The 22355-nt window shown below is 37.7% G+C and overlaps 2 protein-coding genes across 7 annotated transcripts in view; both read left to right on the top strand.

Annotated features, from left to right (window-relative positions):
- The first annotated feature begins 1626 nt into the window (after nt 1-1626).
- Nucleotides 1627-2395, top strand: LOC111636511. The gene is made up of 3 exons (XM_023381788.1): nt 1627-1772; nt 1840-1972; nt 2130-2395. The coding sequence occupies exons 1-3, from the start codon at nt 1730-1732 to the stop codon at nt 2269-2271; spliced, it is 318 nt and encodes a 105-aa protein (XP_023237556.1). The 5' UTR covers nt 1627-1729; the 3' UTR covers nt 2272-2395.
- Nucleotides 2396-7180: 4785 nt separating this feature from the next.
- The window catches only part of LOC111636504 (mitogen-activated protein kinase kinase kinase 12-like), a 40504-nt gene continuing 25329 nt past the window's right edge, over nt 7181-22355 (top strand). Inside the window, exons 1-4 of one of the 6 annotated variants that reach the window (XM_023381773.1) lie at nt 7189-7815; nt 10940-10996; nt 20038-20191; nt 20429-20691. In XM_023381773.1, coding sequence (XP_023237541.1) covers nt 20040-20191; nt 20429-20691 — 415 coding nt within the window. In that variant the 5' untranslated portion in view covers nt 7189-7815; nt 10940-10996; nt 20038-20039. Of the gene's footprint in view, nt 7816-10939; nt 10997-20037; nt 20192-20428; nt 20692-22355 lie in introns of all 6 variants that reach the window. The other 5 variants (XM_023381775.1, XM_023381772.1, XM_023381774.1 and 2 more) reach the window with 5 other exon arrangements.

Here is a 22355-nt window from a genome sequence, read left to right as displayed (position 1 = left end):
GTGTAGCAACGCTTCATGTCATATAACCATTGTATTATTTTTTATAATAAACCAAATATGCTTTTTCTTTTCTTTATACGTGATGTAAAATTTAAAAATGTAATTACGAATAAGATTTTTTTGACAGAACAATAGGGAAAAGTTACAAAAATGCCTGAAAACGGGAAAATTATTTACTAGCCAAATAGATAGCCAAACCTCTTCTCCCCTAACAGCGATCCTAACGGCGACCCGAGACATTAACTCTACTGCAGAGGGCACGCGAGGACCAGTATACTTATCGACTCTGATTGGACTAAACGTATTTTATCATGACAATTACAGTTATTCTCTCATTCTAAAATGACTTGGAAATGTAAAATTATCAAACGTCGGTATAACGGATTCCGAATACGTTTTAACGGAAGATAGCGATCCATTTCGTTGATTACAGTAATTGCTTCGTTAATTTTATCAGGATCCGACGCAGCTTCCATTTCAATAATTTATTGGTTACTTCGTTCTTTTCGACCGGTTCGTTTGCCACAATTGTTGCCATCGTAATTTTAACTTCGCCCACCATTTTTCCCGGTTGTCCGAGGCCGAGACAACGCTAGCGTAAAAACGGGCGTAAAACCCCTCGCCGTAAAAGCTTGTAATCACGTGACCACCATATTTTACGCCCGAGCGGGTGGTAAAATCGGCGTAAAAGCCAGTTGAGCAGTGTTGAACTTTCCACGCGAATACGGCCGTGAAACGGTACCGTCCACCAATCGCCACGCGGTGCGAAAATGGCGGAAAACGAGCTTTTGTGTACGTTTCCTCGTGGCTACTCTAGAATAGATCCGGAAAGATTTATCGAAAACAACCGAAAGTATTCGTGTATCTACGACAAGAAGTATCCCGATTATAATAATGGATGCCTAAACACGCGATATAGACGGCCGAAGGAAAATCAATCAGTTTAGAGAAGTACAGTAGACCCCTATAACACGGGTTCGTATAATACGGATTCGTATAACACGGCGAAAAAATTGCGATTTTATTCGTATAAACACACTAAAAGAGACTCGCGTAATAGGGTAAAACGTCATCGCCGACTGTTTTTTTTTATTATTTCTTTTTTAACTCTTTCCGCCCTGTGAGCACTAAGAGGGTCTCTTTTTGCGAGCCCATTATGGGTTCGGCCAGCCCCACAATGCGGCTGCCGGGTGGTGAGGGACGGGGCCCGACATATCCGAACGGACCACCCCCGAAAAATTCCTGGGGATTTTTCGACCCGTCGGATTCGAGCCCGGGTCCCCAGAGCGGTGGGCTGCCACCTTGACCGCTCGGCCATCCGGCCTATCGCCGACTGGTTAGGACGAAATGAAAATATTCTGTTTCTGTCGTATGTGACGAGATAAGGGTGCCGTAGGTGACGATATCGATAAAGATAAGATAGTCGACCGCCACTTCCGAAACGCCCACCGTGGTGGATTTCCCGACGGCGAAAGCCATGACCCGACGCTATATTTTCCGACTAGCGTGGAATGGAAAAAGGACCGAATTGGGCGGCGGACAAACACAAAAAGGTCGGTCGTCGGATGGAGCGCCAACGGTTTACCGTTGGCGCTCCATCCGACGACCGACGAAGACGAAGACTAAAAGAGATAGGGGGCGTTATCTGGTGCCTTTATCGGATCCGGAGCGATAAGCTTATATAAAGTGGAGATTTCGCAGGTTTCTTCCTCTGCCCTTTCTCGTCGAGATGAAATATATCGCTTCGCTAGCCGTCTTCTTCGTCCTCTGCGGTGAGTCGAACGGAAGACGGAGGGTGGCTTTCCGAAGGCGCACTAACAAACTCTCTTTTCTTTGCAGGCCTGGTTTCTTCCGCCTGCAAGAAAGACCAGTACGACGTCTTCTCGCGGGAGTGTCAAGCTTTAGTCGTGGAAAAAGTCGGATCTCTGGCCCACATCTCCGACCCCCAGGAGTTGAGGGAGCCCATCTGCCAGTGAGTATGCCCAACTCTAGTCACCTTCCGTAGCCAGGGGTTGAAATTTCGCTCTCCGAAACTATCGGAAAGACGGACAAGCGACCCGCTTAGAAATAGAATTTCTTCGGAGGCGGATCGGCGTTTGCGTAGACTAATCGATTTTTCTACGGTTTAGGGCCGTGAATATGCTGGAGCTGTGTCATCTAGTCAGCGCTCGAGTCACGTCGTGTCACGAAGGTCCGGTGATACGAGAACTGGAAGAGTCCGTTCGTGTGACCAAGGAATGGCTGAGAGAAAACAGATACGTCGAATGCTGATCGCTCCGCATTTTCTTCTCCGACCCCGATTTCCGTCGGCTGGAAAATGCTCGTAATTAAGCCCCCTCTGAAGTTTATCCGTCGATTTGTAAATCAGTAAATAAATGTATGTTTTCTATCGAAAGCTCTTTTCTCGTCTGTAGATTAGTTAATAGGCGGCAGTCGATTTATTCCGCTTTCGTCTACGGAAAACGCTTCGGACAGACTTCAATTCCGTTTCCCCGTATTTACCGCCAACGCTTGACGCAGAAATACGATAGCGGATGATTTCTCGTTTGGGGTTGTAAACCGCAATTTGATTGTCGGATGGCGCCGGCAGCTCGAGTTCGCGATATCGTACGAAAATGCAACTGTAGAATACCGTCAAACTTTTTAAATGTCATTCTACCGTTTTATAGAACCACGCTCTTCCGGAAGTCGGGTACGACACACAAAATCGCTTCCAGTCAAACGCTGGAGTTCGAGTTCGAAAGATTAAAGAGCGTCCGTTATCGAGACGAAAATATTTTTGCTTAACAGCTAGGCCAATTACTGCATATTGACAATCAACGACGATAAGCGAAATGCGATTCGTTTATCTTCGTCCCGTCGACAAGTTTACTTCTCCATTCGATAAACTCGTGACAAAAATGGCGGAAAGACGATTACCAGCGGAGAAAAGTGGGGAACGGTCTTCCGCTATAGGCCTGTACGGGAATGTAAAGAGGGTTTCTGTACGTGTCGGAGAATCTTATCGACGAAAAGATTGCCATTAAGGTGAGATGAAACCCAGTTTGGCCGTTTAATTAAGGAATTACGGAGAGAAGAGGAGGCCAGCGAGGAGAAAAGGCTGGACGAAAAACGAAAATTCGAGAAGTCTTATATGTCAGACGAAGATGACCGTGCACGAGATTTAGAGAAAATGGGAAAAATGACGGAATTAGCGGAGGAAAGCGCGGTAAGATGGGCGAAAGCCCGTACCAGTGACGTAACTAGGCAGGTGCAACAGGTGCACCCGCTGGGGATCCACTTGGAAGGGGAGCGCAAAATGCATGTATTGTTTTATTATTTTCCCAAAACTAATTAAGTAAGGGTCTAATTGTAAATTCTTGCGCAGGGCACAGGAATGGCTAGTAACGGCACTGGCCCGTACAGTACTGTACATTGCAAGAAATTGCACACCCGATGCGGAGAGCGTGGCTTAACGGCCCAGATCGGGTCCCGAATATTGTCTTCTGCGGAACGGTATAAATGTGAGGATTTTTCAGCTTCGCAGTAGTTTCTTTTTTCCTGCGTGTACTGTACAGTACGTATAGAATACTCTTCGGGATACGTAAACAAGTTTAAGTGTTACAATTATATTATTATTATCGACTCTGCCGAGTGAACCTGGTTTCCCTAATACATTCGCGCCTCTATGTTCTTGTATTCGCCCCGTTGAGTGAAAATCGGGATAAAGCTATTTGTCACGTGACTTATGCAGCGCGGCTATTGAATCGCGCGACTTCCGGTTTACCGAATTTCGGAAATGGTCACCCGATCTGTAGACGTGTTCGGCTACTTAATTCACAGATATCTCGGAAGTGATTCAGAACATTTGTTTAAACTATAAACCTTAACAGCCGATTGCAGAGACAGAGTTTACGTTAAACGACGTTTATCAACAGAACGGCCTATAGACGTTGGCTGGCCGAACCGTGGTTTAAAATGCGTTGCAAAGACGACGATCGTCTATTTCTGACCCTTCTCTAAACGAACTTTGGCAAAACATTGGCTCTTACTTACTTCGCTATTACTCCCCCGTTTTAGGAGTCGTTCGGCCAATCGGGTTATCCGTTTGTGACGTTAGAAATGGTGGCCAGCTATATTCCGAAAGCTTCCAGAAATAAAATCTTAAGGCCGTCAAAACCATTCTTCGGCAATTAATGACAATCCTTTTCCGTTTCGATATTTAATTTCGTCGCCGATACGGTTTAAAATAGGAACAAATCCATATTTAGAAAATTTATACCGAAATTCGTCTTATTACTGTCGCCCTTCGTAACTATCGAAATGAATAACTTTAAATATTTTATTATCTATATTACATTTTTTAATATCTATAAACAGATTTCTGTAATTATTAAAATTGTCTCGTTTGTTTAACAGTACGATGACTCCGAAATGCATTAACGTTTTATAACCGACACGATACTCGAATTGTAAATAAATGCATCTGATTTAAATTAATTGAAGTCTTCACCCATTTGAATATCGAAATTGGAACATTTAAAACAAATTTAAAGTATTTAATTTTGTTGTTTTTGCTCCGAGCAATTAATTAATGAATAATTTTGTCGATTCGTACCGTTTACAACATTTATTAAAGGAACGATACCTGTTTTTATCCAAACTTTTCCACGAACAAAGCTACCGCTCGAATCGAAAAGCCCTCTAAACGCGCTGTCGAAGGAGTCTAGAAAACAGGTCGAATAACTTGTTTCTAATCGCTGTTTACATTGTGGCGGGCGAGAAACGTTGTTTCTGCAATGAAATTTTTCTGAACAGCGGTCTACCCGATCCGTAAACCGCCGTCGATCTCTAAACGTTGTCTCTGCAATCGGCTGTAAGAGTTCTTAACTGTTGACGGTTTTCGAATTACCGGAATTTCACGGATGCGTACGAATTTAGTTTCTGGTGTCTCCGGACGGGTCGACAAACTTCGGAAATTTTTCGGAAGACGGACACGCCCGAGACCTTAGTCTCGAGTTTTTCGCGTTGTACTCGAACTGACGTCATTGAACTCACTCGTGTTACTATAACGGGCCGAACGGACTCGGCCTCTCCGTTGCTGGCCTGGCCGAACCCGTAACCCGTTAACTAAGAAGGGCCCTCCGGATGTCTATAAACAGTAGCGTAGCGTAGTGGGGGCAGCAGGGGCGGCCCGCCCCGGGCGGCACTTTTTAGGAGCGGAAAAATTACGTTTTAGGGGGCGGCAAAATTTGACAATAAATAATAATAATATCTTGTAAGAATTTGAACCATTTTATTTCATATTTTCATGCACCTATGATTCGGACCGATTGAAATGAGCACGGAATATCCAATAGAGCTAGGTCACTCGCGTTACTCTTATCCGAGTCTCCCTAGTCGCTAACTGTAACTGATTTAGAACCAGCATGCACTACAAATTATTCTTCGCAGTGCAAAATGACATACTCGTGCGTCAGGAACTTCTGTTCGAACAAACCTCACCCGCTGTTCCGGTCGGCGATTTTAAAAAAGTGGCAACACTAGCAAGGAATTTTTCATTACTTATTCTGTGACGAAACTGAATTTTAGTCTTTTAAATTGAGATACCTAAATAAGGGGGACGAAATTTTTCTCCGCCCCGGGCGGTTGACACCCATGTTACGCCACCGCTCCTCTTGTCCGATTTGTCGTAACCTCTGTCTCGCTTCCAGTGTAGACGTCATTTATGGGCAGTCGCTTACCGCCCACAGGAAAGAAAGAGTTTTAAAAAGTATTAAGGTAATTTTGAATTTTCTGCACTCCCGAAGAAAGCGCATTACGGAATTATTCCTTTAACAATATTTACACTTTCGATAGTAAAAATATTTTACCTAATTGTTCACAACTTAATCGAATGTACTTACGACGAAGAGTACGACTAATAGAGAGGTTGCGGCCGGCGTTTTCAACGCGAAAACGTGTACGTCGGACGTTCGGCGCCGCTTTCCTAAAGGCCTAGAAGTTTGGCAATGGTACTTGGAATGTCGAGCGCGATTCCACCGAGTATCTAAACACCATTGTCAAACTTCTAGGCTTATAGGAAAGCGGCGCCGAACGTCCGACGTACACGTTTTCGCGTTGAAAACGCCGGCCGCAACCTCTGTATTATCTTCGCCCGTCTTCCTTATAAGAAGACGAGCGACGATACGGAAATCATCAAAAGCCTCCGAGGGAACTCGTCACCACCTCTTCTCCGAAAAATTGTGTCGAGATGACACTCGAAACTAGTGTTTTCATACAAAGCCGTGGGTCGAGAGCGGCGGCAAAAGTTAACCAATGAGCATTTACTTATTGCCTTAACTGGAATAAAATTATCGCTAATTGGTTGACTTTTAGTTCGAGCGCGATCCAGGTTGAAGAAGGCAAATTTTTCCCCTACTCGGAAAACAGGCGATTCGAACTGGCTGGAAAAGAATTATTTTAATTATTTAATTACACGAAAAGACGTACGATTTCAAAAAATCTTTCTTCCGACTGTTCCGTAAAAAAAAAGTTGCACAAAAATTCTTCAAATCTTCATTGTCAATATTAATACAAAACTGGCCTTTTCCCCCAGACTGAAAATATATCCCCTGTCTAAATTCCTCTAAAAATTCTGGAAACAAATTAAAATATCGATTGTAGAGCTTCCGGAGTTTACGAGATACTTTTGTCTTTCTTCCGGCTAAACAATTTAGACAGGAAAATTTACAGACCGTATCGAATCTTTGTATAAAGAAATAAAGACGAGAAAAAAGTGAAGTTTTCTTTTTCGTCCAAGAACCGTCGCATCGCATCATTCTTATTACGGCGTAATTTGACGTAAATTTTGCACCACGACGGTAAAATAATAATAATAAAGTCGGCGATAGATCCCGCCTTCCGTCTTTCTACACCACACACTCGACACGGCCGTGGCGTGTCGGAATATTCCCCAATTTATACTTACATAGATTCGTATCGACATGTACTAGAGAATAGCCGGTAATCGATTTTTCACTTTCGCCTCACCAGGTGGTGCCGGAACGGGCGTTCCGATAATCGAACCGGTCGCGTCATTTGTTTTTATATCATTTCGAATCCGACAGATGGCGATATTAGTCGTGCGACGGAAGTAATTCTGACGCAAGGATAAGGCGGCGTTGGCGGAGACGTAGAATAACATAATACGCGTGGAAACGTAAAAGTCGCCGTCGGTCATTATTTATAACTAAACGATTGTGCGTTTCTTCCTTAATTACTAAACTTCGGCCAAAATATCCACCATTCCGTTTGTTATCAATTTCGAATACGAATAATTGCAGCGACTGCGGTTCCCTCTGGTTTCCCTCGAAATCGCGTAAATTCCAGATTAGACTAGTGGTTACTGTAAACCCCAGTTAGGCTTTGTTGTCGCTTTAAATTACAGACTGTCTTCCGTCCACGTTAATCGGAAAATGAAAAAATATATAAAATTTCGTAAGACAAATCGGTTTTTAATCCGTCGGTCGTCCAATAAAAGAGCTTCTTCGTAAGACGGTTAGCCATTGGTCGACGGTTCCCGGTATCTTTACCGCGGAAAGATTCGGCGCGCCTGCGCCGGGGTGGAACGGCGGGGAGGACGCCCGCCGTCGCCTCGGCTCGAAGGGCGCCGCCATCGATCCGGGCGGATCTCCCGGGCTTTTCCCCTCCGCGACTACGGGCTGCGCCGGCGCCGAAGGTGACGTCACGAGAAAGCCGCGCGCGGAAGAAGATCGGTAGGCGCCGACTAGTCGGTGTCGCTCCGGATGCTCTCGGTGGCGTCGTCTACGGATGCGACTTTCGTCTCCCGCGCAGGTGAGTCTTTCGCTTCTCCTTGTGCTCGGAAACTTTACGGGAAAGCTCTTTCCGTTCCGGATGCGCCGCTATATCGCGTTTTCCGTTTCCCGCCAACGTCCTCGCGTCGTTCCCAACTTCCGTCGCCGAAACGTAGCTCGGAGACTTCGATCGCTTCGAGTCCGATCCTCTTCTCTTCCGGTACGCTTCCCGCCGGTCCGAGTCGGACGACCGCACGTGGAGAAGCGTGACGTCATGCTGCCGGGATTTTCCCCCTCTCCGGATGACGTCGACGGACGTCCGAGGGGCGCCGGTCCTCCGGATCGGTGGGTGTTGTACTATTACTCGTACTCCTTATCGAACCTCGATCGTTGACGTTCGGCGTCGCGCCGTCCCGAAGTGTCGACCCGACGTAACTGTTGGAAAACAACAATAACAAGTAGCGAACGAGGGAGGATCGACCCGATTTCCCGGCAGTGAAATCTGGATTGGACCGTCGACGGTCGTGGAATGTTTTTTGGGATCTGCTCGAAGACTTTCGGACGGAGATCGGTGCCGCCGGACGCGCTTCTTGCGGCTTTTCGACCCGCGGCGCTTGCTCACGCTTTGAGATCCTTTTGCTCTTCCGGAACCTCCGCGGTCGGATGCCCGGGACTTTGCCGACGAAAATGCGACCGCTTCGACGTCCTTCCTTTTGTGGAATCGGTGTTGGGACGATCTCTTCGTGCCGTCGCCGGGGGATCTCTGGAAGGAACGATCTATTTCCGCTCTTGGAGATTCTTCCAAACGGTTACCTTTTTTGCCGGCGTCGCCCCGTCATTTCTCGAATCAAACTGTTTGATGCCGAGGAAATCTGGAACGGGAAGACGCTCTTGTTAGAATGTTGTAAACCCGTCAAAATTGAAGTGATTCCGGATCTGGCGTGTCGTTTTTTAGTTTTTGTGCTGAAGAGCAAACGCCGATTTGCAGATTTAGGATAAAATTCCACGAGATTTTACTAGATTTTGAGGCTGAATCTGTGTCTATATATATTATTTTGAATTCTCAACTTTTAGCATTTGTTAAAAGAAAAAATCTTTCATATACAATAAAGAAGGTATGCAAATTCTACCCTTAACATCTCACAAGAGTGCATAAAATTTTATGAAATTCGATTGCTTTTCGTTGCATATTCTACATAGATATTTGTCCAATACCTAAAGCATATAATTACACTTCTGAAGAAGGGCTTTACCAAAGATGATCTTGGAACCCTGGATAAAATCTTAGATGTCCAGCCTAATCTTGGATTAATGGCAAACCTACAGATAAGTCACCGCTTTTCATACAATCAAAAACTGAACCAAATCCAAAGAAAATTGTTTCGTATCTGATGAATTAGTGGGCAGTGATCGGCCATGTCTACCTATTGGTCAGCAATCGAATCGTAATAATGAGGAGCAACCTCGTCGTTGTGGAGAAGTATCGTTTCTAGTTGGATGATCCGAAGGCAGTCATCGAAGAAAAGCGGTCGGTATTGACAACGAGAAAGAATGTCCATCGTGATAATATGAGATCGTAGATATCTAGTCACTAAACAGACGATTGAACTTGGCTGAGATGTGCTACCCCACTCTTTATATTCACCAGACCTTTTATTTGTTCCAGTTGGTTCACAATAGTTTGAAATAAAATTTGAGAATTTAGAGGCTATGAAAAATTCATAAGGACCTTTTGTGGAAAAATCAAATAAATTTATGTAAGGAATTATGAAGTTACCTGAAAGATGGTTACACAATTATACAAGATGATAGCATTTATATTATTGATAAAACTTGTTTTCATACGTAAATTTGTGTCATTTTTTGCTTTACGAAAACAATGAACATATTGACCAGTTTAATATTTAGTAAATAGATTTAGAAGTGCATTTAGTTTTCTGTGATTCTGTACATTTTGATGCATGTGTCACTTTTTTATTTTTTATTTGTTGAAATTGCATAAATCTATATAAATTTCTACAAATAAACAAATTCTTTATGTAAATAAGGATCTGTCATTAAATAATGTTAGTAATGATGATAATCATAGCCAGAAAGATTTTTAACAAAATGTGACAACCATATGAACTGATAATCTTGTAAAGAGTGAAAATGTTATCATTAAAGCTTAACATTACAATTGATTATTATAACATTACAGTAATGTTATAATAAATCACTTAATGCTAGTGTGAGAATTAAATTTAGATTTCACAAACTCCAAGTAAATTTCTTCCGAAGGTCTTGTTCCACAGCCTCAATACTTACTACTTTGTCTATTCTTTCACATCCTGGAACATTTTCGGCAAATTGTCACTTGACTCGTTGATATCTTTGTCGACATTTGAAATTCTATCAAACAATTTATTTTGTAGTTGTTAGAGGATCTGTGTGTTTGCTTTCTCCTACACCCGAGCTGCCCAGTAAATGTGTTTCGTATTTATGGATTTTAAGCAGAATGCCAAACTTTATAAATCATAGCTTTCATGCAAAATAAATTGCATTACAAAGTAGCAAAAATTTTATTACATATATTCCAGAACATTTTTGGTCCATTGGCTGTACTAAGCTAGTAACAGGGAGAAAAAACACTGCACTGATGTCATCATTTTTCAAAAACCTAGGATGTAATAGGGTATTGTCTATTAATAAAATAGCCTTTCTAGATGGCATTTAGAGAGTCTCTTCTTATGTTATATTACATCATATCTGGATAATCAGAAAAATAACTATTTAAGACATTACAAATAATTTCTTTGATTGGCCAGATTTAACGTAACGTAAGAAAAACTTTCTGAGCACAGCCTTAGTAAATTGAAATTATATTAACAAGTTTCTTACTAACAAACTTACTTGCTAAATATTTAACATTCACATTATTGAACAAAGATGATGTGTTGATCCAAAGATAATACCATCATTGATGTTTGTTTTTTTAAAAAATATTTATTATTTTTATATTAATTTCCTTTATTTCCTAATTTTAAAATTTAACAATGATCTTCTAAACAGTTTATTTTTAAACAAAATCTGTATAAAACTCCTGACTTTAATGTAATTTCTTGTTACAGAAACTACAAAATATATAATACAACAATAATTTCTTTGATTCTTTTACATTATAGATACAAGTGACAAGTTCTTTTAGTACTGGAATGGATAACAAGAACAAGTTCTTTTGGGTAAGGCCAAGAAAAAACAAATTTTGTTCTGCATCTTTCTTGTTATGTAATGATAAAAAGAATTGAACTTGACTAAACACCAAAGTTTTAATACTAAATCAGTATGGTTTTCAAATTTATGTATGAATTTAATTTAAAGATTAAAATCACAATTGCTGATTTTAGGTAATATCTTGAAGAATCCAATTCCATGTAAAGGAAACAACATGAGAATTTTCAGATATTCAAACATAAAGCTTTGAAAGTAACTAACATTTATATGATCTTTACAATATCCTTAGATTCAAAATATATTATATTAATGGCAAATTATTATTCAAGATATATTATATATTAGGTAAAAAATGGCAAACTGCCAAGAGGTGACCTTTTGTATGAAAATTTGTTTCAAACAAACCTTTGTATTGTATTATATTAAGAATTCTCTGAAAACAGAAGATGAAAGAAATATCTTGCAAAGTTTGAAAATAATTTTGAAAAAAGGAATTCGTTCAAAGATTTTAAATAATTAAACAGAATTTGTTAATCAATATAACCAATTAATAAAATACACAGAGAGAATGAAATATCTGTACAATTACTGCAAAACTTGGCATTTAGCTATGTCTCAGAAAGATATATAAATGATTACAGCTGTGGTCTGATAGCATACCAGGTAATGTCACCAGTGCCTTAAAATCACTACACTAGTATCCTATAAAAAAGTTTCCATAATAAAGGTTCACTGTGTTCAGTATTTTCAGTATACTTGCTGTTTGGAAGTTTTTGAATGCTAGGTGTGACTGTATGCCATAATGTCTGCTTTTGTCTTTCTGACAATTTTCCCTGTTCTTTGTTCTTTCTACCTTCTAGAACTGTCTAATCTTTGTAATTCTTTCTTGGAGGTGAGGGCCACTTCTTAGAATTTATCAACATCATATGTGAGGTTACTTGGGGCGAAGGAAGAGAAGGAAGGTTACCTTTTGAGCTGGTGCTCGAAGAGAGAGGACTACGAAAGGAGAGACATTACAGTGTCCAGTGCCTAAGTAGATGGGTGACGTCAGAACTCCAAGCGAAAACTTTAAAATCTCTGGTCCGAAGTTAGTATGTTAGAGTTGGTGTTTCGGCTTGACTAGTTAGAATGTGCAATCGGCTATTGGGATCAAATATACAAAACCCTTGGGACCGAGAAAAAGGAAGACAGAAGGGAGAAGCGAGAATTTTGTGTTTAAGAGGCTTCCACATGGCACCTTACCGTAACTGAACAATGTTTGCACTACTCGAGTAATTCTTTCCTATCCTATCTGTCATCTTTACTACGTCCCGCCCCTGCTTTTTATTTTCTTCTAGGTATAAATTAGTATTAAGAATGTGTTAAGGAAAATATTGTTGTAATTATTATTGTTGGTTTCTTTTATACTAATCATAATAATTTTGTAAATTGTTCTACCAACAATCAGATTTTGGGTGACTGTCATTTGACAATCTCTAGAGCTGGAATTCCTTTGCACCTGTACTTTATTATCTTAAGAAATAAATTCATTTTTCTATCTTCTACTTTGCACGTATATTTTTTTCTGGATGTTTGCCCTCATCGGTCAACAAAACCCTTTCCTAATTATCACGAGGCCTGCCTGACATTTGATACAATGTATTCGAAAACATTATGCACCGAGTTTGAAAAAGGTGCACGTCAGGGTGATTGTAGCAGGATAATCAAATTGTCCACCATATAGGCTCTTCTGACTTGACTGTGAGGTATTGGGTAAGTGGATATAACAGGCCACATAAACCTGATGTGATCAAAAAGTTTAAAGACTGAGCCTGTAGCAACATAAGGGGGCACTGCACAGTTATCAGCATGCAGCAAGAGAGGGACATGGTGTTCATGAGTCAGCATGCAAAGTGGCAACAAACTACATTGGTTGGAGATTGTGTTATGCAAGTTTTTGACATTATTCTAGTATTAATTATTATTACACTTAAGATGAAAATACAAAAATATTTTAAACTAAAACTTTCACAATTAAGTTACTGATGAATTTCCTTTCATAAGGCTAACAGTCTTACTACAGAAGTTGTTACAGTTAACCTTGAACAGAGGGCCACATGCACCACTGATATCCCCTAATTAAGAAGATCAACTCTGTTCTCTCTCAAAATTCAGTTCACTACAAGAGATTCACCCATAACTAGAATTAATCAGGTGTAAAGAAGTTTTAACCTTTTTTATTTTTGTTTCATTCTCCAGGACTCCATTATCTTTTCCTTTTCTCTAATACTTTCCTGGATCTCGCTACGAGAGACAGACCAAAACAGTCCTTCTGTCCAGTCTGTGTTCCCTTCTGTAGAAGATAACTGTGAGTCTCCACTTTTTTCCTCCAGCCATATTCAGCCACCAGTTAAACCATTTCTTTTAGGAAGGGGACCCAACCCAGGAGGAAATAGGCATAGAAGTCCAAAGGAGGAGTTAAAACAAAATAAGGCATACAGCCACAAGTCTTCACAGTGGAAGAACCTGCAGTCACCAAGACCAAAGAAGGCAAGACAAGTCCAAAACACAACAAGAGCATGCTCATTATTTTCTTCAACATTTGAGGGATTGTACATTGAGAATTTTTCTCTGTAGGCCAGACAATGAATGCAATGTTCTAAGGCAGAGGTTTTCAACCTTTTTTTATCTCATGGCTCATTTGAACCTATAATTAAATTTCTGCAGAATAAATCAAATGATTTAAAGTTGTGTTTGTAAACATTCTGTCATCCTTTTTACTTGCCACTTAACCTAATTTGTTTTGTCTCTTATTTTTGTGAATTAAATAAAACAGCAGCAGATTTCAACAATAGTTAATAATTTTCAATAATAGTTAATAGTTACATAAGAAAAGCAATTAACATTAAGTCTTAATTTGCATTTAAAAGTGGAACGATAATTGCCTTTATAAACCTGCCCGATTCTCACTATTTCTTAAGTTAAAATAATTTGAGCTAAATATGCACAATAATAGATACATTTTTGATTTAAAGAAAATTTCATTTTAAATGAAATAAACCAGTGTTAAGCACATATAATTTTGCTTATGAATATATATTTTTTACTACATTATGTATACATTTATTTATAATAAAAAACTTGTATAATCAATTTAAAGAGGTTTTAATTTTGATGTGCACACTTATTGTTCTTTGGGCTTCTTTCAAAACTAATTTATTTAGCAATCTTTTTCTGTATCTTTATTTACATCGTATTATTCACTGTTTATGGTGTTGATATAGTTCTATTGCCATGGTAACATGCATGGATAAAAGGTTTATACACGTGCTTAGATTATTCCATAGATTTTAAAATAATTTTTGAACATGTTCTTCCATATGTTCCATAGATTTTTTAAAAATAATTTGTAAATATTGTTCTTTGCATTCCAAGTTTGAATATTACTGGTTTTAAAAACCTGAGGAAGACCGAGGTACGGTCGAAAACGTTAGTTTTCCATTAAAGTGTTATTACTGGACTTTTAAGGTTCTCGAGTGTAAAGTATATGCATTTCATAATTATCTAAGAAGTTGTTTAATTTATTTAATAACCTACAAAAGTTTTTACAGCATACCTATGATCCTCTTGTGGCACACTGGTTGATAATCACTGTTCTAAGGTGTCTGAGAGAGGACATTTGATGCCAAAGACCTCAACTGTGGCACAACAACAATTGTGTGCTCTACCACAACAATGGTTTCACTCACATTGAACTGAAAACTTGCAAATGACAAAACATTTGCATGTTTTCAGTGTACACCAAGACCATTTTTGCTCCGCATCCTCCATACTGACTGGATCTGACTCTGGCTCTACTATGATTTCTTCTTGTTCCAAAAGATGAAATTCAAGTTGAAGGACTTCCATTTTGACATGGTAGAGGAAATCTAGCTCAAACTGCAGATGGCATTTGACACCCTCTAAGAATGGGACTTCCTGGGAGCTTGGCAGATATGGTGGAATCAGTGCATTGATGCAGAAGGGGGTATTTTAAAGGTGATGACTGTCAAAGTTAAATAAAGTATATTGTTTTCTTTTAATACATCTATCTAGTCTCAGAACTTTTTGATTATATCTCATACATGGCAGATATGCTATGGATGTCCTAGATAGACCAGCAAGTATGAACAACTGCAGTGATGTTTTTGTGTGACATTGAGAATCAAATGGAAGCCTAGTTATGGGTCCATGTCTCATCTTGCATCATTAGCAGCGGCAATTTTGCAATTGCACTGTAATCAGTAACCATTATGCATTCTGCTATTAGCACTCCAACATTATTGGCTTCATTTATAGTGATGCCATATTAGAGAAGCATGGACTGCTACAGCTGGCAGAATATTGTTTTTAGTCACAAATCTTGATTCTGTTTGAAAACAGACAACCACTGTGTTAGAGTGTGGAGGACTACTAGTGAATACTCCTTCCAGTCTGCTGAGCAACACTGTCCTCATTGCTGGTGTGCTAGTCTGGGGAAGCAATCAGCCATTATAATCAGTCATCCCTAGAAATAGAGTGAGGAACATCCATGGCATAGCAGTACATTTGAGAAACCCTGTGCAAACAATCATTTTCAGCAAGATAATGGTAGGCCCACACAGCTAGGATTTTCCAGGAATGTCTTTGTCATACTGCCACACTTTGCTGGTTTGTCCAATGTTCAGATTTGTTGCTCATTGAGCATTGTAAGATCTGATGGAATGCTAGCTTCACTCATCTATGTGTAAGGAATCTGGAATCTTACAAGATTGCATATGGTGTCTTTATTCCTCCGTACCCGACTATATTACACTTGCACAGCATCATCATTTGGAAATGTTATCCTTTCAGATTCCTTTTCATTGCTGGAAAAAGATGGAAGTCAAATAGTGTCAAATATGGGGAATATGACAGATGTTCTAATGTTTCAAAGGTACATTTGTCAATTGTCTGGAGGGTATAGTATACCTTATGGCTAGATGCATTTTTTATGAAAGATGACTCCTCTCTTCCATATTGTTACATGTTTCTGTTTGATTACATTGTATGATTGTTGCAACAATGCTGCATAGTAGTTGTGGTCAGTTGCCAAAAAAATCAAGGAGTAGCACTCTTGTGTCTCAAAAATCAAGCCAACTTTGTCAACTGATAGCTAGGTTAGGGATTTCTTTTATGATAGGGAATCATAGTGCTTCCACTGCTTTAAATGGACTTTTGTTTTGGGTCAAAATGATGCAACCAGGTTTTATCCTGGGTGAAAAAAATTTCAGAAAGTCTTTCTTGTTGACTTTCAGATGCTGAAAATGAGATTGTGCCAGCACTTATTAAGTGTTGGTATAATCTCATTTTCAGTCTGTAAAGGACCCAGCATGCTACACTTTTGTCATAGAAAGCAGACTTCACACATTTATGCAGTATCTCCACTTGGTCTGTGATAAACCATAATGTTACACAATGATCTTGTAGGATGATAACATGGATTTTCATGACATTCACATCAACACTTTCCATTCTTGATAGTCCAGAATGTGACTTTGTTTACATGGTTGATGACCTGTTTTTAATTTTCTACCCAAGATTTCATCTGTGTGTACAGTGGGGTAGACTCTTGCAATGTCACCTGCATGTCAGCATTAATGCCTTTCACTGACATTTTTTTTGCAGATGATTGCACATTATACCAGATATTCCTCATTATACAAAATCTTTATCTTACTTGCTAGTATCCTCTGCTAACAGTGTCCATTAATAAGCTGGTGAAAATTTGAGAGATGCACTATAAGAAGTCCATTTATAGATTACATAAGTTTTATTTCTCTCATATCACTCCTTTCTATTTTAGTTATCATTTCACTCATATCTCTAGGTCAGAAACTTTTCATCCACTTCTCATATATACTGAAAATAACAGATGACCTTGATAAGTTACAACATTTCTATGAATAATGCATGATTATTATTGCACATAAGATAAAATATTTTGTCTTAATTATTTTTTCTTTAAACTTATTTTTTTTATTTTTTTGCACAGATTCTTCATTTTCTGTCTATGATGTTTGTTATTAACCTTGATTTCCCTACTAAAAATGTCATTTTGTCATTTTAAAATGAAATCATTCTGAAGTGGTCTTTGGACAGTTTCAAATGACAAGATATGTAAAGACATTGTTATCAACTGTTAATATGATTTCAAACAATCAAGTGATACAAAAAATTATGATAACAAAATTCTGATGAACAATTGGTATTATTGGTACTTGATTCCAGTTGGCATCAAGTATTATCAATTGTTTATCAGAATTTTGTATTTAGAATTTAAAAATATGAAAAGGGTTTAAGACCATTTTTTATGTATATGTCTTTCATCATTTAACAGTTATCTATATATATATTGTTTCTTGAATATATATATATATATATATATATATTCAAGAAACAATATCTATATTTTGTGATGAATGTGGTTCTTTGGATTCCAACTCTTTTTTTGGTCACAGATTTAAGGAATTCGTACATATTTTTTGTAACAACAAAACTTGATTAAACAAAATGGGGAACCAAAACCAATATTAGGTTCACGACCATTAATATCAATTGATGTCTTCAGGACAGTGACAAAAATAGATGATTAATTCTAAGGACTTGTTTGTATTTAGTGTTTAATTAGATTGAGAAAGATATATGTAGAAATAAATAAGAAAGTTCGTAGGAATCGGCGTACCCGTTCTTCGGCGTAGTCCCAGGTGTGATGACACTGTTGATCCCAGTTTCCTGCACAAAAGAAACGATCTATATCTTGTCCTTTCCTCAAGGATCTCTTTGATATTCTCTGTTAGTCTCAATTTTCTCTCTTTCTCTGGAGGCTAGGAGAAGCTCTCAGGAGTCTGAGAGCTTCTCCTAGTCTCCAGTCATTGCCAATAGATGACCTGGAGAGCTACCTGTTTACTTCCTCTTGCTTGGACGTCCAGCCAAAAAGTATCGTGTTCTCTTAAGCTTATCCATCAGGGCTTCTTCTTCTCTTTTGTTTTATATATGAGTCACCAACACCCAAGGGGAAAGAGTTAAAAAGGAACATTCTAGAAAGATGAAAGACAAAAGAAGAAAGAAAGGAATTTTTACTAAATTAAAATTAAAATATATACAAAATATGGTGTATGGTCACATGGCTTACAATTTTTGATATTTAATATCAAATTTTTGCAAATTGATATCATTTATCATTGGCAAATGATTTAAAATAATATTTTTAGTAGGATTTTGTACAGCTTTTAATTACTTGTTATTAATTACTTTTATATATTTTTTTTTTTTTGGAAAAATGGCACAAAATTGTCTGTGTATTAGTATCTTGATTTGTGACATAAGTTTTGTTTGAGATTATCAAAATTAGTTTATAGTAAACTTGATGTTCTTTCATCAATGATAGATTATATATTTGAAAATTATACTTTTAAGTATGATGATAAACAGTTTTTGTGGCCATAGAAAGAACCAGGTTATAAAAAGTGTATTGAATGAATTTTGATAAATACAAAGAATAACTTCAAAGTAACAATTATTATTGTAAAAGTAAGATTATTTGTACTGTATGATTTCAGCAGTTTTGTGGTAGTTTGTTATGTGATATGATGTTGCCCACGAAGGAAACATACAAACAAAAGAAAAGGCACACGACAACTTCTTAGGTTACACAATCCTTTCTTTATTAAGAACAGTTGGAATTCTAAAGAATTCCAACTTGTAAAACTTTACAAGATTCGAGGTGCGTCACATTGAGATTGTTTTTTTGTTGGGTTTTTATACAATTCAGGAATATAACTTTCCTGCAGAATAGTTGCGTAACAATTTTCTTAGCCTAACCGCATACATAAATCTTACTTAACTAACTCTTAAACTACCTTAAAATTAACTTAACCTAAAGAGGCTTTCATATCCCTATAGGGATATGAAAGCGAGGAATGAGGAAGAATGGAACTCTACAGTCACCCAGGATTTGTTCTTTTGTCTGCGCTGGTATGCTCTTAGGATAGGAGTTCTCTTTGAGGTTGTTATACTTGTCATCTCGTTGATTCCTTTGCTGATTGCAGGGTTCTCAATTTTTGAATTCTCTTCACAATTCAAAGCCTAAGTATGATCCTTCTTCCTGTACCAAACTATGCAATCCTCTCTGAGGTTCAAAAAACGTTTTTGAGCCTTCCACTAGTACGAATATCCTTTCGTACCTCATTTCTTAACAGTCTTTGTCCTCACGATCCTCTCTTCTAGATCTCCCTTCGACCTTCTTAAATATGTGTCTAACCTATGTACAATAAGTCTTATGAACTAAGGTCCTAACTGTCACTTCAATATACTAGGAACCTTTTTCCTCAACTGTCAAGACTTTCTCCAATCTTCGATCCACAAATTGAATAACTTCAAAATGCCTTGGAACAACTTTATTGCTATCGGACACCTCTCTCGTTTGCTACTATGAAGCTCACCTTCTTCATGTTCGCTTGAGATATGAGCTTTATTCTATGAGGTGACATCACAATTCTGATTGAGACCACTCCCCTCATTTACATACTTATCTGTAACATTGAACTTTTCCTTTTTGCCTGGCAGCCTATTTCCCGACAATACTTGCTAACCTTTTACATTATTTTTTCTGACAATATTTCGGGATGTTTTACATTTTTAAGGTTTAGCAAGTTCCTGAGTTGTGCTTGTGGGGTCTCCCCCTCTTCTCGGTGCGGACTTACTTTTTTCCACTTGGGAGTGCAAGTGTGCGCGAGTTTTTTTTCTATGGCGCTTCTCGTTGGTGAGTTGGTTTTTCTTTCTTCTGTTTTAAGTTTCTAAGGTGAGTGGTGAGGAAACCTTTGTCCCAACAAAGCATAAACCCCAAACAAAATAGAATAAATTGCAAAATTAAAAGTAACTAAAAATAATACTTGGACTTGGTTCCTTACAATACAAATATATATGTATATGGCTGACGGCCACAGTTTCATTAAATTATTTTAATATAAATTGAATATATCATTAAACTTATCTTGTTCTTGTAAAACAGGGATGACTGAATTGCCCGACATGCACAATCCTCCAAACAACATGGAAAGTTCTACGGAACTTGAAAGTGGACAGTCCGTCAGTGAAAGTCTCAGTTCTCCGGCATCTCTGGCAATTATGTGTGGTAGTAGCGATAGAGATGACTTTGGAGAAAGGTAAAAGTTAATTAATATTAAGTATTGTGTGAATGTCTAGTCATCTACTCTGTATGTATCCATAATTCCTGGTAATAAAATGTTTTATTGTATTTTGTATTTACTATGGTGTTTGAGTTTTTTAGTTGTATTTCAGTTTTTATATCTCATTTCCTGAGAGTATGCCCACACTTAATATGTATCTGTTAATGTATTTTCTGAAACTGTTTGATTTTAATAAATTTCTGTTTGTTGCAGTATGCTCTGCATGAAAGAACCCAGTCGGGACCAGAGTCCAAAGACTCCGAGTCTGCCCACCTCCAGTCGACTCTCGGCCAGTAGTGTGGCCCAGTGTTCGGTTTTGAGTCCGAATCTCTCCTATTCGCTACCCGACCTTCCCCACCACACCGACGGTGACTCCTCTTCTCATTCGGGCCGCTGGTTTGATGGGCTTTGGATCTGTCTTCGGCCTTTCTGGGACATTATTGGGAAAAATTCTGTCAACAGATCTAGACAGTCAGGTAAATTTCTTTGTTTAGTATACAAATTTAGCTTAAATTCCATGCATAATCAAATTATGAAAACTTATCAAAATTAATGTTTAAAAAGTTTTATTTATACAAAATTCATTAAATGTAAAAGAATACTTCAGGTCAGTTCATATTTTATTTATTTATTTATGTTTATTTATCACACAAAAGGAAATGTCACAAGACAATTGATATCCTCCCCTAATAAATAATGCCTATAATAAAGGAATAAAATACAAATAACAAAAAATTAATAGAATAATACTTCATTGCTTTTTGTTTTTTCTTTTGTTCTTTGGGAGTAAGCACAAAATTGCTAAGTAGAACTTATAATACAGGAACACTATTAGATGAATAAAATAGTCTTTATTTTGTACAATGAAATGGATATGCATTTTGGACATCTCTCCCCTCTTTCATCCATATTGTACAGTAGTTAAAATTGAAATGATATTTACATGTGACTGCTGTAAAATTTAAAACTGCCAGAAAAAAAAAAATAGAAACATGTAAAACCTTAAAATGAATAAAACAACAAAAAGATGTAAAATTCTTCACTATATGTACTGTACATCAGGTAAACTGATTGTCATACAGTACAGTAAATAACTAAAATGGGAGGAGACACACTCCTCCCCCCTCCCATTTTAGTTATCACTGTATCATCATCAAGAAGGCATTAAGTAGGTTTGTTCAGTATTATCTTCAACAACAGCTAACACATAACTTAAATAAGAAATAACAGCAATTTAAACCACTGTAGTATAAACAATTAATCGTTATGGGGATTAATATTTAATGTCTAAGACACTGCTTAAGACAGATTACAATAACTGTGTTTAAGTAATCGTTGGTAGTCATGATTAATAATGCCATGAATATACAACATTTTTTTACAATAATTAATGTTCGAAAGTAGCTGAGTAATGATTTAAGTAACTCCTGAAACATTATTTAGATTTAATCTCATTTAAACTTTTAATGCAAGACTCCTTGTTTATATTTTATTATTTTCCTAATTTCAGAGAAGAAACTTCTGATAAACATAATTCCCAATGCTTCTCTACAGGACCTGATTATTCTAAAAAAGCAAAAAAAAAAAACACATTTTATTTTATTTTTAATTGAATATAGTAAATAAGGTTTTTCCAGTATAACTTCTGGTCAATTTCTTTGATTTTAAATCTAGTGGCATTGTTGGATTCAGCATTAAAATTCTTTTAAAATGATGTGCCACTAGATTTGAATTACTACTGCTACTAGAAATTTTAGAGCAACAACTATTTTGTTTTTAAAGGTTAAAGGTGAACACATCAAAATATCGCAAAAAAGTGGTTTTTTGAACTTTTACTATATTCAAAGTTTCAAATTTTTATATCTATTAGGACCATAAATATAATCTGGAATAGCATTTCTGGACACACTGATAGTAAGATATACCATTAATTTTAGGCAGGTACTGTTAGCTGCCTGCTTGCTATAGATATTTGGCCACCCTTATTAATGCTGATCGTGAGTAAATTCAAAACTCAAGCCAACCCATGAGAGCTTACTGGTATGTTTTATGACAGTTTAATATAGTTGATAATCCATAAAAATATTTGATATAAATTTATTTTAATTTTATTCAAATCAAGCTATTCTGTACTAATGGG

Source organism: Centruroides sculpturatus, unplaced genomic scaffold, assembly GCF_000671375.1.
Source record: "Centruroides sculpturatus isolate CEXI.00-Female unplaced genomic scaffold, Cexi_2.0 scaffold1036, whole genome shotgun sequence".
Taxonomy (NCBI): domain Eukaryota; kingdom Metazoa; phylum Arthropoda; class Arachnida; order Scorpiones; family Buthidae; genus Centruroides; species Centruroides sculpturatus.
Note: the sequence above shows the minus strand (reverse complement) of the source record. Positions and strands in the feature narration are given on the sequence as shown.

What these genes read in the sequence shown, in the direction of transcription:
- LOC111636511 (XM_023381788.1), top strand. Translation starts at nt 1,730, where the DNA reads ATGAAATATATCGCTTCGCTAGCCGTCTTCTTCGTCCTCTGCG. An exon ending in CGTCTTCTTCGTCCTCTGCG is followed by an intron (nt 1,773 to 1,839) that starts GTGAGTCGAACG and finishes TTTTCTTTGCAG; the next exon opens with GCCTGGTTTCTTCCGCCTGC. An exon ending in TTGAGGGAGCCCATCTGCCA is followed by an intron (nt 1,973 to 2,129) that starts GTGAGTATGCCC and finishes TCTACGGTTTAG; the next exon opens with GGCCGTGAATATGCTGGAGC.